Below are 15000 nucleotides of genomic sequence, written 5' to 3'. Positions count from 1 at the left end.
CTGTAGGAGAGCATCTGGCGACCAGCTCAAGTCCCAGTAACGTGTGATTCATACAGCATTACCCGTCATGCCCAGTAAACGAGTCCAGTGTTGACACGATACAAGAACAGAACAAATATAAACTCAACATGTAGGCCTTACAGCTAACGGGGAAAATAGCGTGAAATCAACAAGGCTTTTAACTTTGATTTTGTACATATGGTCCCTATTAGACCCAAATAAACTCTGTTTGAGTTCATTTAACCGTGGAAATGTTACAAAAGATTGTAAAGGAAATCCGCGTTTACTATTCCCCTGTTGTGCTCTTGATTATTATGGCACTTAAAGGGCATCTAGGTTTGGTATAGACAAAAAAAGGAAATCGGGAAAAGCAATGTTTCAGTGTTGAGGGGCATATTCTTGCAGTCCAACCAGACACTTTCCCTGGGTTTCATATCCTGTTTACTTCAGCCACTTCATCTGAAGTGCTTCCAAATGCATAGAAACTGAAAGGGGACTGGCTGGGTGTACCCGTGGAAAAGAATGAAAGAAGAGCGCTTCCCTTGATGCGCTTTAATGTGGCCTCCCCTGGTCCCGACCGGCTTTCTCTTCTACGAAGAATGCCCAGACAGAGACAGCGAGATGAAAAAACAACAGAATTGAAGAGAGAGAATGGAAAAAGAGGGCTCCTCTTGTTTTACCAACCAGCGTCTGGTCCCTCTGAGTCCCTCTGAGTCCCTCTGAGTCCCTCTGAGTCCCTCTCTGTCCCTCTGAGTCCCTGAGTCCCTGCCTTCCTGAGTCCCTGAGTCCCTTCCTTCCAGAGTCCCTGCCTTCCTGAGTAGCTGAGTCCCTGCCTTCCTGAGTAGCTGAGTCCCTGCCTTCCTGAGTAGCTGAGTCCCTGCCTTCCTGAGTAGCTGAGTCCCTGCCTTCCTGAGTAGCTGAGTCCCTGCCTTCCTGAGTGGCTGAGTCCCAGAGTCCCCGCTCTCAGGGACTGCTGCAGCTTAGCCAGGCTGGTCTGAGTTAGGCCTCAGGATGTGTCAGCACGAGACAGGGCTCATTTTAGCGGCAGGTGGTTTGATGTGTAACGGTGCGGTGAGCGTCTGGTCCCCGGGGGAGGTCTCACAGTGATGACACCCGACGGTCGTTCACAGCTCTGTGGGCTCCGTACGTTCATCTGCTCTGTGGTCTCCGTACGTTCATCTGCTCTGTGGTCTCCATACGTTCATCTGCTCTGTGGTCTCCGTACGTTCATCTGCTCTGTGGGCTCCGTACGTTCATCTGCTCTGTGGTCTCCGTACGTTCATCTGCTCTGTGGTCTCCGTACGTTCATCTGCTCTGTGGGCTCCGTACGTTCATCTGCTCTGTGGTCTCCGTACGTTCATCTGCTCTGTGGGCTCCGTACGTTCATCTGCTCTGTGGTCTCCGTACGTTCATCTGCTCTGTGGGCTCCGTACGTTCATCTGCTCTGTGGTCTCCGTACGTTCATCTGCTCTGTGGGCTCCGTACGTTCATCTGCTCTGTGGTCTCCGTACGTTCATCTGCTCTGTGGTCTCCGTACGTTCATCTGCTCTGTGGGCTCCGTACGTTCATCTGCTCTGTGGTCTCCGTACGTTCATCTGCTCTGTGGTCTCCGTACGTTCATCTGCTCTGTGGTCTCCGTACGTTCATCTGCTCTGTGGGCTCCGTACGTTCATCTGCTCTGTGGGCTCCGTACGTTCATCTGCTCTGTCAGGATCAAAGGTTATGGAATAGACCACTTGTTATGGAGTAGATTAAATGTAATGGAACGGATTTAATGTTTTGGAATAGATTTGAATGTTATGGATTGTATTAAATGCTATGTAAATAAATGCAATGTTATAGATTGGATTAAATGTTATGGAAATAAGTGGAATGTTGTGGAATAGATTCAGTATTATGGAATAGATTAAATGTTGTGGAATAGATTCAGTATTATGGAATAGATTAAATGTTGTGGAATAGATTCAGTATTATGGAATAGATTAAATGTTGTGGAATACTTTTCCCTCAAGGCAAATGGCGTAGTATAGTCTGTGCACTATACAATGCAAAGCGTTACAGGATATTGATTTTGGAAATAAAAGTTCCAAGACAACTAGATGGTAAGTGTGTTTGAAATGTGCTCACGGCACAGAGTGAGGAGGGGAATGAACGGCCACAGACCCTTTACTCCAGAGCTCCCCCTACCCCCTTTCTCCATCCCCACAACACCGTATCTCTCCCTCCCTTAACCGCCTGTCTCCCATCGCTTTCCCTGCTTCTCTCCCTCCCTCCCTCCCTCCCTCCCTCCCTCCCTCTCTCTCTCTCTCTCTCTCTCTCTCTCTGCATATCTGTTTAATAATAATTCAGTGTCTTAATTATATTGCTCTCTCTCTCTCTCTGCATATCTGTTTAATAATAATTCAGTGTCTTAAGTATATTGCTCTCTCTCTCTCTCTGCATATCTGTTTAATAATAATTCAGTGTCTTAGGTATATTGCTCTCTCTCTCTCTCTCTCTCTCTCTCTGCATATCTGTTGAATAATAATTCAGTGTCTTAAGTATATTGCTCTCTCTCTCTGCATATCTGTTGAATAATAATAATTCAGTGTCCGTGTATACTGCTCTTCTCTGCGTGTCTGTTGGATAAGTCAGTCCTGAGTACATTGCGCTCTCTCCCCCTATCTGTGGAGTAATAACTCTTAGTGTAATCATGTGCGGCAGTGGCTGTGATCAGCTCATTCCTCAGCGCAGGAGTCTGAGTTGGTGGTTCTGTTTCTGTGATAGTCACGGGCGGCTCCTCTCCTGCCAGGACTTAGCGATTTGGCGTCCTGGCGTTCTCCCTCGTTTTGTGTGTGGCGGGCTTATTACATTAATGGCATTCGGCAGACGCTCTTATCCAGCGTGACGTACGGTTGATTAGACTAAGCGGGAGACAATCCTCCCCTGGAGCAACGCAGGGTCAAGGGCCTTGCTCGAGGGCTCAACGGCTGTGCGGCTACACTGGGATTCGAACCGCCAACCTCGCGTGTCCCAGTCATTTACCTTAACCACTACGCTACAGGCGCCCTTATCCTGAGCTCATCTTGAGCTCCTCTGGGCTGGTGATGTGGTGTGTGTCTCCCCGCTTGTTTTCCTTCTGCGTTTGCAGCCTTTTCTTTCTTTTAGGCTATGAAAGTGCTAAATGTGATAAACAGTGTGCCGGGATTTGACCATGCGACGTTGAAATGATGTATTTACTCGTGCCGTTCAAAAGACAGAGACAGGTTCAGCGGTCGATCACACACCCTCTCAATATACGCATTCCTGAGGGGTAAATAAGGTTTGTGAACACTAATTACTATGATGACCCACTGTACACATAATTGCTAATAATAACTAGTCTGTCTGTCTTCTCTGGAGATGCTCGTTATGAGAATGATTTGTGGACTGAGTGAAGATCCTTTATTCGGCATGTCTTTACAGTTCATTTTCAGGCTTGTCTAGATAGTGTAAGCCTCCATCAGACTGCCATATAATAATAAACTAATGCCCTTTACTAAAAATGTCTTGGTTGGACAAACGGTCTTGTTGGCCAAATGTTTCTCATATTTCTGAAATGCGAAGTTCCTGCGGAATTTGCTTGAACATTCATAAATCTCCGGTTTCAGTTTTTATCTTCCGCGCATCGGAAGGTCTTGTTATTCCCCTGGGTTTCCCCGTTTCCCTGGAAGAGTGTGAGAGCATGTTGCTTTGTGGGGGTCGTGGTCCAGAAGGAGGTGCGGGCGCAGACATGAGGCCACTCTTTATGACCTCATAATGCGGAGAGAACAGATCTCACAGCGGGGTGAAGGAAATGTAACAATGTAACAATGAGATTGTTCTGAGCTTCCCAGCACATGAAAGCCTCTCTATTCTCAGGCTTGAAAGGCTCCTCATTTTATTTTAAACGCTGTTTATTTATCCACGGGCGAATACGCGGCGTATTTTTAGCGTTTATGAAAGGTTCTGAGGGCCCGGGGACAGAAGGGGCCAGATCGGAGGTCTGGGGGCAGCTGGCCCTGGCCACGCCCACGTAGAGTTGAGCCGGCCTATCGGCTCTCCCTGTCCGGTTTTGGGTTTTCCTGGAGGAACCCCCCGCCGTCCCAGCGCCCCCCTCTGATGCTCACCCTCTGGGGCATCAGACAGGAGCAGCGCTTCCTGAGCCGGGGGGGGGGTGGGGGGGGTGGGGGTGGGGGTATGTGGGGGTGGGGCTGGAGTTTGGCGGTGGGTGGGGGTGTGAGTTCACAGGTTTGTTTCCAGATGGGCCGGGACCTGAACTGAACTGGGAGAAGAAACAGCTGTGTGTGTGTGTGTGTGTGTGTGTGAGTGTATTTGTATTTTCAGATATTTAGGGTCTGTAGATGGAGAAGCCATCACCCCTTTCAATATCTTGTGAGAGGAGAGCTGCACCTTTTATTTTAAAATATTGTCTATTTTCAGACTTAGCGTAAGACAGGCAGATGGAGAAGGCGTGGTGAGCGGTTTTATTTGCTCAGGGTCCAGATTTAGACGTTGTTAGGAGTGCGGGATGCAGGGGGGGTGCTTGCTGAGGTGGGGGGCCGGGTGAACAGAGGGTGAGAGAATGCGCTTTTCTCTGAGGTTTCCAGTTGGAATTCCTCTCAGGGTCACACGCCGGCATCCATTTCACGTCTCTGTCACTGCAGGGTCACGCCCCGGCTCCCCCTCGCCGCTAATCCCGCATCTGATCAGATAAACACGGCACCTCTCTCCTTACAGCGCCTGCTCTTCTCCGAGCCTGAAAGGCAAAACCAGGTATTTCCACATCTGCTCTGGAGGAGTTGGGCACCGTAGAGTTCAGCCCACGCCTGTCCTGGAGGAGTTGGGCACCGTAGAGTTCAGCCCACGTCTGCTCTGGAGGAGTTAGGCACCGTAGAGTTCAGCCCACGTCTGCTCTGGAGGAGTTAGGCACCGTAGAGTTCAGCCCACGCCTGTTCTGGAGGAGTTAGGCACCGTAGAGTTCAGCCCACGCCTGTTCTGGAGGAGTTAGGCACCGTAGAGTTCAGCCCACGTCTGCTCTGGAGGAGTTAGGCACCGTAGAGTTCAGCCCACGCCTGTTCTGGAGGAGTTAGGCACCATAGAGTTCAGCCCACGTCTGCTCTGGAGGAGTTAGGCACCGTAGAGTTCAGCCCACGTCTGCTCTGGAGGAGTTAGGCACTGTAGAGTTCAGCCCACGCCTGTTCTGGAGGAGTTAGGCACCGTAGAGTTCAGCCCACGCCTGTTCTGGAGGAGTTAGGCACCGTAGAGTTCAGCCCACGTCTGTTCTGGAGGAGTTAGGCACCATAGAGTTCCACCTCTGCTACACAGTTGTTAGCTGAGCTGCTAGTGACGCACCCAGCTGCTCAGTCTGCTTGCATTCAGCAGTCCCCACCGCACGCTGCACTTTGCACCCGGCCCCTAACTCTCTGTTCTGTGTGCGGTAAATAAGGTGACAGGCTGTTTTTGTGTACATCACATTAATTCCTGCCGCTGACATGAGGTCTGCTTTTCACAGCAGACCTGTGCCAAAGAACTCTTTCTGAAACTTGAACCCTTTAAGATGGCAGTAAAATTCCTTCACATTACGGACAAAGTTCAGAAGAAATACCAATTCTGGGTGTTCCTCCCTATCTGGCCCAAGTGTTATTCGTAGCCTCAGAGCAAATTTAGTATTGCGTGGGGATGTTTCTATCAGCAATCATCATCAGGCCCGGTCAAGCATGAGGTCCACACAACAGAACAGTCTAATCCTGGTGTGTCAGTATTGTTCCATTTGAGCACATATTCGTTCCCAGTGAATATCTCTCCAGCATCTATGTATGGACTGTGCCAAACTTTTTTTTGGGACATGTCGTGTCTGTACGGGGCTAAACCTGCAAAAAAATGTCTGTATTTACAAGCATTTTTTTTCTTGGGAAAAAAGACTTTCTGTCCAGTAGAAAATATTGGCTTGTTTTAAGATCCTGTTGCCAAGTGAAATGTTCTTATTTTATTGGCAATTCTTGAAGAGTCAAACCTGTTGTACCTAATTTGCAGTATATTTGTCTTATTTAGCCAAATAAGATTGTACGGAAGTACGGAAATACTTGTTGAGATTGACTTATTCTATGGTTTTTACAGTGAAGCGTGCTGGTAGAATGCGGCAGCGGACATCACAATCCCATCATGCACTTGGCTCTGACCGCTTGTGTTTATTTTGCGTTTGTTGTGCGTTCACGCTTTTGGGTCCTCGTGCATGTGCTGGGATTCTCTTGATACCCTCCTGGGACCCCCCCCTCTCCACAGAGACACATTCAATATTTCATATCTGTCGTGCTTTTTAAAAAGTTATTTATTTCTGGCTTGCCTCGCCAAAGCCCTCGAAAACACATCAACAGAGTGTGGAGTGCACTTGTGGAATTAGGCAATATTTATACAGTCTACTGAATTAGATTATTATCCAACTGGGGAGCTCCCAGCCTGCCAAATTCCACCTCTGCAAACAAATACACGCATTCAGCGTTAGGAACGGCTGGAGTGCTTTCAGAAGTCGAAAAGTCAAGTGGGAAATCTCCCCTGTGCTCGCCCCTGCACGTTAAAAACATTAATAACTATGCATAACTTAGGCATAAGAAAACATGCATAACTTAAAAATGTAAAACTTGCACAGGAAAACATGTACAGGAACCTTAATCAAAATTAGCTAACCGTTGACTGTTGATTCAAGTTTATTAAAGCATGTAACTATTTTCATTTTAGAATTTTTTTTTTGACACTTCAATGTTTCTTTCACGGGAACGTAAAGGGAAAACAAACCTGAATCCGTTTGCAATTTAACGGCAATAAATAACAATCTGGGCCGACCCTGCCCGGCTCACACGCACGGCCTTCTGGGACTTAGGGAGCCTCATGAAAGGATGATGCACGTATAGAGCACATATAACCTTGGTTATTTATTCTCATTTTCCCCTGTTTTAGTGGCTGTCTCCTTGGCGGCAGAGCCCCTGGCTGACGGGGCCTGGCTCCCCTCCCAGGCGGGGGAGGGAGGGGCTGTGTCTGCCAGAACACAGCCTGTAGGCCCCAGGCCCTTCAAAGCCTGTGCTCTTTCACCCAAATAACCAGACTCGCATAAGAGCGTTACAACAATTTGTTTGGTTTGACTGGATTTAAGTTGTCCAGTATTCAGCTCCTCTGTGGTTTATACACCCTGATGTGCTGTTTTTTGGGGTTTTTTTCTTCCACGTATGCATGTTCTACCTATGTACACACCTTATTCTTTCAGAAGTGGCTGCTCTCTCCCTATTGGCTGCCGTAGATGCCTGTCAGTATGGCTCAGCGAATCAGCCTCTGCTGGGGTCGGGAGAAGCGGTTGTGGGTGTCTCAGGGTCTGAGTGCTCTCTCTCTCTCTCTCTCTCTCTCTCTCTCTCTCTCTCTCTCTCTCTCTCTCTCTCTCTCTCTTCCCCCCCTCTGTCCTTCTCACTCAAACCCCAGCTAGCCTGGGTCAGCTGTAAATCTGCTCTGTGTCCCTTTATAGAAAGATATTTGTGTCCTTAGCGTTGCCAGTTTGTCACAGAGTGCTCAAGGGCCTCCAGTGCAGGGGGGGTAATAAATCTCTGCTGGAGGCCTCCTCCATGGCCGGTCGGGGCAGTTTGGGGGGGCAGGGGGTGCCACACTCCCTGTGGGGCGTCTGTGGGGCGTCTGTGGGTAGCTGGGGGTCCCAGGCCTGGGCGGCTGGTCTGGTCGCCCCCCGTGCCGGTCCTCCAGGGCCCGATGTACTCCAGCACTCCCCACCTCCACGAGGTACACAGCAGGGTCAATGAGACCCCCACACCCTGCTGTGGGAATGACCACTGTCAACTGTGTGCGTGTGCGTGTGCGTGTGCGTGCGCGTGCGCGTGCATGTGTACATGTGTGTATGAGGTGTGTGTTTGCAGGAAGTGTGTGTTTGTGTGCTTGTATGAATTGAGTTTTTTACAAAAAAATTTAGAGGTGTGTGTGTTGGTGCGTAGTGAGGACCGTGTTTTGTAGTGGGTACTCTGCAGTAAGTCCCTGATCTGACTCAGGATTTGTGAGCTGGTTAATGAATCCGTGCGCTGTTCTGATCTGACTCAGGATTTGTGAGCTGGTTAATGAATCCGTGCGCTGTTCAGATCTGACTCAGGATTTGTGAGCTGGTTAATGAATCCGTGCGCTGTTCAGATCTGACTCAGGATTTGTGAGCTGGTTAATGAATCCGTGCGCTGTTCTGATCTGACTCAGGATTTGCGAGCTGGTTAATGAATCCGTGCGCTGTTCTGATCTGACTCAGGATTTGCGAGCTGGTTAATGAATCCGTGCGCTGTTCTGTAACTCCAGCCCCCACCTCCCAGCAGGAGAACTTGACCTCTAACACAACCATGAATTCTTAAAAATAACCTTCATTCTCTCTACAAATCATGCCTTAATTTAATAAAGTGGGGGGGAAAAAAAGTGCCATTGCTTAATGTGGACATATGACACGTACACCGTTTCTCCCTTCTGCCTGAAATCTTAGTCGACTCTAAACCTCAGACCTCTTTTTGTTCTCTGGTGTGGTGCTCAGCTCTGCGGTGTCAGTTAAGGTGTCGTGGCGTGAACGCGGAGACAGAGGTTAACCCGCTGCTCTGACGGGTGTGTGTGTGTGTGTGTGTGTGTGTGTGTGTGTGTGTGTGTGTGTGAGTGTGTGTGTGAGTGTGAGTGTGAGTGTGAGTGTGTGTGAGTGTGAGTGTGAGTGTGAGTGTGAGTGTGAGTGTGAGTGTGAGTGTGAGTGAGCGTGTGGGTGGGTGGTCCGTTTGACTCATTCCTGCGTGTGATGGCTCATCGGAGCGGGCGGGGCGGTGTGAGCGGGAACGCGGCCGGCGTAGACCCCCAGCGTAGCCCCCCAGCGTAGCCCTCGGCGTAGCCCCCGGCGTAGACCCCGGCGTAGCCCCCGGCGTAGCCCCCCAGCGTAGCCCCCCAGCGTAGACCTCGGCGTAGCCCCCGGTGTCGACCCCAGTGTAGCCCCCCAGCGTAGCCCCCGGCGTAGCCCCCCAGCGTAGCCCCCGGCGTAGACCCCGGCGTAGCCCCCGGCGTAGCCCCCCAGCGTAGCCCCCCAGCGTAGACCTCGGCGTAGCCCCCGGTGTAGACCCCAGTGTAGCCCCCGACGGGTCCAGGTCCGCTCCCCGAGCTTTCGCTCATCGCTCTGACGCTCCAGGAATGCCTCCGTCCGGCCAATCCGCATCGAGCCGCCGTCTTTTTCAAATAAGGGAAAAAAATGACAGGCATTTATATTGCCTCCCCGGCTTTATTTGTTGCTCTTTTTTTCCCAGGACGCTTATAAACGGGAGGAATGGACGTGATCTCTCTTTACATCTCTCCGTCCAGGCCTGTCCACCGCCCCCTGTCCCCTCCCCACGGGAGGGGGGGTAACCCTTTAACGTCCTCCCCAAGAAAAAGGCAATGGACAAGTTATTTATTTGCTTGTGTTAGTTCCTTGGGGCAAGAATAATAACAAACAAAAAATAGCACTGACTGCAGTTTTTTTTTTTTTTTGGTTGTTGACTTAAGGTCCAACATATTGTTGAGGAGTATCTTGACTGAAAATGTGCTGTACAAGCCGGTGGAGCAGAACAGCGGTGGGGCTGCAGCTCAGCTGCTGCTCTCCTGTGTAAGGGGAGGTAAGAGCAGAAGCAGGGCTCTCCTGTGTAAGGGCAGGTAAGAGCAGAAGCAGGGCTCTCCTGTGTAAGGGGAGGTAAGAGCAGAAGCAGGGCTCTCCTGTGTAAGGGGAGGTAAGAGCAGAAGCAGGGCTCTCCTGTGTAAGGGGAGGTAAGAGCAGAAGCAGGGCTCTCCTGTGTAAGGGGAGGTAAGAGCAGAAGCAGGGCTCTCCTGTGTAAGGGGAGGTAAGAGCAGAAGCAGGGCTCTCCTGTGTAAGGGGAGGTAAGAGCAGAAGCAGGGTTCTCATCGTGGGACTCACAGCGTTTCACAGTAGACTCGTTCCATAACACCTCAGAAACCTGCCTTTTCATCTCCTCCACGCCTGCTAGCCTCTCCTGCCCTCCGCCAGCTCTTTCTCCTGCCCTTCTCCCTCTCTCTCTCCCTTTCTCCCTCCCTCCCTCTCTCCTCTCCTTCTCTTTCCCTCTCTCTCTCTCTCTCTCTCCCTCCCTCCCTCTCCCCCTCCTCCTCCCCCTCCATCTCTCGCTCACTCCCTCACTAGTGGAGTCTGGGTGGGCTCTGAACGGTGGAGTCTTTAGGCTTTCTTTGCTGAAATGGATGGCTTTAAGACTGCAGGACTTTTATATCGTGTGTGATGGCCCCCACACACACACGCACGCACGCACGCACGCACGCACATTAATAACCTGGGACTCCCCGTGACCACCAGTTTTGAGGGGGGAGAAGGAGGGAGTCGGTCAAAGCGAGGAGTTGAAGAATGATGGTCCCGAAACAGATGAGGACCAAGAAATAGTGAGGGAGGAGAGAGAGGAGGAGTGGAGAAGAGATGGATGGAGACATGAGAGGAGATGGATGGAAAGATGAGAGGGAGGGAGAGGGGGGGTTGACTGAGATAGACAGACTGATGAAAGGGTAGAAAGCCGAGTGTAGTGTGAGGGAGTAATGGAAGGGAGGGATGGTGTGGGAGAGGAGAAGGAGAGATGAGAGAGAGGGGGAGAGGGGAGAGGAGAAGAGAGGTGATGGGAGGTGATGGGAAAGGGAGCGCTCAGGTCTCAGGGGTGAGAGAGGGGGGCCTCCAGCTTTGGCCTTTGGTATGAGAGTGAAGTTGCGTTCAGGATCTGCACCGTGTGAATGTTTCCTATTGGCTCCTCTGTAAACCTCTCTCCTCCTCATTGGCCGGCTCTTTCCCCCTTCAGGCAGCAGAACCTATGTGGCTCCTGTTAGCGCTCTGTGTTAGCGCCGTGCTCTGTGTTAGCGCCGTGCTCTGTGTTAGCGCTCACTGTGTTAGCGCCGTGCTCTGTGTTAGCGCCGTGCTCTGTGTTAGCGCCGTGCTCTGTGTTAGCGCCGTGCTCTGTGTTAGCGCCGTGCTCTGTGTTAGCGCCGTGCCCTGTGTTAGCGTGCTCTGTGTTAGCGCCGTGCTCTGTGTTAGCGCCGTGCCCTGTGTTAGCGTGCTCTGTGTTAGCGCCGTGCTCTGTGTTAGCGCCGTGCTCTGTGTTAGCGCTCACTGTGTTAGCGCACTGTTCTGAGAGAACGTGTTGCTCAGGGGCCGTGTCCATTTTGCAGAGAGAACATGGCACGCGTGTCTGCGTCGTTCCAGATGTACAGTAGCAGAGGTGCAGCCGTGGTTTATCACGGCGCGGTTACACGGTTGGGAAGGCTGAACAGGACCCCTCCGGTTCCTCCCAGGGTCTCTTCCTTAATTTCATCAGGTAGTTTTTGCCACTGTTGCCCCCGGCTCGCTCTTGTCGGGATTCAGGCCGGGGTCTCCTGTGAAGCGGGAAAATTATTTATGAAATGCCCTAAACAAATATATTTTTTATTTGATTTCACACACGTCTTCCTTTAAACATTTTCCGTTAGTCAGACCCTCCTTACGAGGGCCGTCCAGCTTGCTAAAGGTTCTCGTTCCAGATGCGAAACCGACGACCTGCCTGGACGGTTTCTCCGAAAAAGACCGGTTTGAGCCGGTCCCCCCGGTGACCCCTCTCCATGCAGCGGGGTGGAGGGGGGGGGCGAGCCCAATCTCAGGCCGAGGACAGAGGACGGACGTCTTCAGTGGCTCGTATTACCGTGCTTGGCGTGGCCTGGTGTAATGTAATACCGGCCTCACAGTGCGGTGTTGGAAGTACAATAAACACGCGGGCGGAGCTGGGAGAAACAGTAGTTAATGGAGGACAGCTGATGGGCCTCGGCCCCCTCCTCTCCGTGTGAAAGCGTTCGTCTCCTCAGCCCCCTCCTCTCCGTGTGAGACCGTTCGTCTCCTCAGCCCCCTCCTCTCCGTGTGAAAGCGTTCGTCTCCTCAGCCCCCTCCTCTCCGTGTGAAAGCGTTCGTCTCCTCAGCCCCCTCCTCTCCGTGTGAGACCGTTCATCTCCTCAGCCCCCTCCTCTCCGTGTGAAAGCGTTCATCTCCTCAGCCCCCTCCTCTCCGTGTGAAAGCGTTCATCTCCTCAGCCCCCTCCTCTCCGTGTGAAAGCGTTCATCTCCTTCATCCCAGGGCCCTGTGTCTGTATGGGGTGACCAGGCCTTTCATGGGCCCTGACAGTACGGGGATCCCAGTGTTTCAGCGCTGCAGGGCTTCGGTTAAGTCACTGATTGGCTAATCAGCACAACAGGGTTCATCTTAAGTCAGTGATTGGCTGAAGAGTCCACGCACCGGGTTTCCAGGGCCCTAACCTGCTGCTAAATGGAAGGGAAGCCACGAAAAGCGACAGTAACTGTGGCCCTCTGGGAATTTGAGTTTGAGATCCCTGGTGTAGTTTTGTGTTGAGGCCAGCTCAGAGGACTGTAAGGAGACACTGCATTAGCTTTGTTTCTGTTAGTCTGTCAGAACGATTTCACACTGAAAATGTTTTCTTGTGTGAGAAACAACCGCCCTAAAGGGAGTGTCTGAGTTTGTTCAAGTGGTATGATGTCATTTTAGATGGACGTGAATTTGAATATTCTGTATGCTTATCTACAGTTGACCTAGTAAAATGGTATCTGGCAGTTCATACAAAATGAGGAATTGGCATTTGAATGTGGAAAACATTCATACTCGCAGACGCACAGTAATGTAGCTACCAAAACAGTTTTTAAACTCTTTAGCTCCTTAATATTACGACCTGTAATAGTTCACGAAGACACATTTTTTTTGCCAGGCAGTAAATTAATTCTGACTGGCTAATCCTAGTTGACCACTTTATCTGTGTAACGGCAGTGTCTTGTGTTTTCTTGTTTTGAGTTATTGTTCTGTTGCCTCAGGTCAAACTGTCATAACAGTATGTGGGGTAAAGTCTACCTGCCAACGTCTGTGCTTTGCTTTGAAGTGGCAGGCCTTGATTAAAGTGTCTGTGTGTGTATGTGTATGTCCTGTGTGCATGTGTGTGTGTGTGCATTCTGTGTGTGTGTGTGTGTGTCCTGTGTGCGTGCGTTCTCTGTGTGTGTGTGTGTGTGTGTGTCCTGTGTGTGAGTGTGTGTCCTGTGTGTGAGTGTGTGTGTGTGTCCTGTGAGTGTGTGTGTCCTGTGTGCGTATGTGGTTCTGTGTTTGTGTCCTGTGTGTGGGTATGTGTGTGTGTGTGTGTGTGTGTGTGTGTGTGTGTGTGTATCCTGTCTTTTTGGTTTTATCCGTTTTGTCATAACAGTGCTATATATGTCTTATGCACGTGTTATAAGCTGCTGTGGATGTAAACTGCTGTGTTTAAGTGCCTCTTGTGTTTGTTTGAACACTTTTTGGGCAGAGTACTGTAAATTGAAGATGTTATATTGTGTGGATCTGCTACATCCTGCCCGTCAGAGAGATAGGAGGCCCTGTAGAAGGCCCTGTGTGCGGTTGTTGAGTTGACGGTTGGGGCTGAGACAGGTGAGGTTGACCCTCTCTCCCCCTCTCTCTCCAGATCTCGTTCGACCTGGCGGAGTACACGGCGGATGTGGACGGGGTGGGCACGCTGCGTCTGCTGGACGCGGTGAAGACGTGCGGTCTAACCAACAGCCTGCGCTTCTACCAGGCCTCCACCAGCGAGCTGTACGGCAAGGTGCAGGAGATCCCCCAGAAAGAGACCACGCCCTTCTATCCCCGATCCCCCTACGGTGAGATACAGCACGTATACACACACACACACACACACACACACACACACACACACAGACAAACACACACACACACACACACACACACAGACAAACACACACACTCACACACACACACACACACACACTTACACATCAGTCACATGACTCACACGTAAATCACAAACCATCTTCTCTCTCTCACTTTCCTTGTCTGTTCCTAAAGCCCCTCCGCCTGCTCATCTCTTCCACTGAGGTTTACAGGGTTAAGAGCTGACCACTTTTGACATTTTGAAAGTTTGAATTATTTTTGTGGAAAGAATTTAAATCAGCCCTGTGTCCTGTGCTGCTGTCACTCAGATGCGTCTTAGCGCCACCAGGCCCAACCGCCGTGGCCCCCCCACCCCCCCCCTCGCCCCGCCCCGCCGTCTCCTCCAGGTTCAGGGGCTCCAGTAAATGACGGCCTGCCTCTGCAGATTGATGGCCCTGTCCCCTCAGCCCCGCCCGCTCAGGGATGAGTGATGGGTCACTCTGTGACGCCGCCGCGCTGTAATTAGCCTCCTGCGCGTGAGCCAGCGTCAGCCCCGTCTTCACCGACTCTGTTCTGTTACCCCCCGCTCCGTCCCCCGCTCTGTACTGTTCCCCCCGCTCCGTCCCCCGCTCCGTTCTGTTCCCCCCGCTCCGTTCTGTTCCCCCCGCTCCGTTCTGTTCCCCCCGCTCCGTTCTGTTCCCCCCCGCTCCGTCCCCCGCTCTGTACTGTTTCCCCCCCTCCGTTCTGTTCCCCCCGCTCGGTTCTGTTCCCCCCGCTCCGTCCCCCCCTCCGTTCTGTTCCCCCCGCTCCGTTCTGTTCCCCCCGCTCCGTCCCCCGCTCCGTTCTGTTCCCCCCGCTCTGTTTTGTTACCCCCGCTCCGTTCTGTTCCCCCCGCTCCGTTCTGTTCCCCCCGCTCCATTCTGTCCCCCCCCGCTCCGTTCTGTTCCCCCCGCTCCGTTCTGTTCCCCCCGCTCCGTTCTGTTCCCCCCCGCTCCGTCCCCCGCTCTGTACTGTTTCCCCCCCTCCGTTCTGTTCCCCCCGCTCGGTTCTGTTCCCCCCGCTCCGTCCCCCCCTCCGTTCTGTTCCCCCCGCTCCGTTCTGTTCCCCCCGCTCCGTCCCCCGCTCCGTTCTGTTCCCCCCGCTCTGTTTTGTTACCCCCGCTCCGTTCTGTTCCCCCCGCTCCGTTCTGTTCCCCCCGCTCCATTCTGTCCCCCCCCGCTCCGTTCTGTCCCCCCCCGCTCCGTTCTGTTCTCCCCCGTCTGCTCTTATCCCCCTGCTCC

At 51.9% G+C, this 15000-nt stretch overlaps 1 protein-coding gene across 1 annotated transcript in view; it reads left to right on the top strand.

Annotated features, from left to right (window-relative positions):
• gmds (GDP-mannose 4,6-dehydratase) overlaps window positions 1-15000 on the top strand; it is a 283922-nt gene that overhangs the window by 99031 nt on the left and 169891 nt on the right. The window contains 1 exon segment of the mRNA XM_061239608.1: window positions 13518-13710. Coding sequence (XP_061095592.1) covers window positions 13518-13710 — 193 coding nt within the window.

This window comes from Conger conger, chromosome 4 (genome assembly GCF_963514075.1).
Source record: "Conger conger chromosome 4, fConCon1.1, whole genome shotgun sequence".
In the NCBI taxonomy this organism is placed as follows: domain Eukaryota; kingdom Metazoa; phylum Chordata; class Actinopteri; order Anguilliformes; family Congridae; genus Conger; species Conger conger.
The sequence above is the reverse complement of the archived record's forward strand: the minus strand, read 5'-3'. Positions and strand labels throughout refer to the sequence as shown.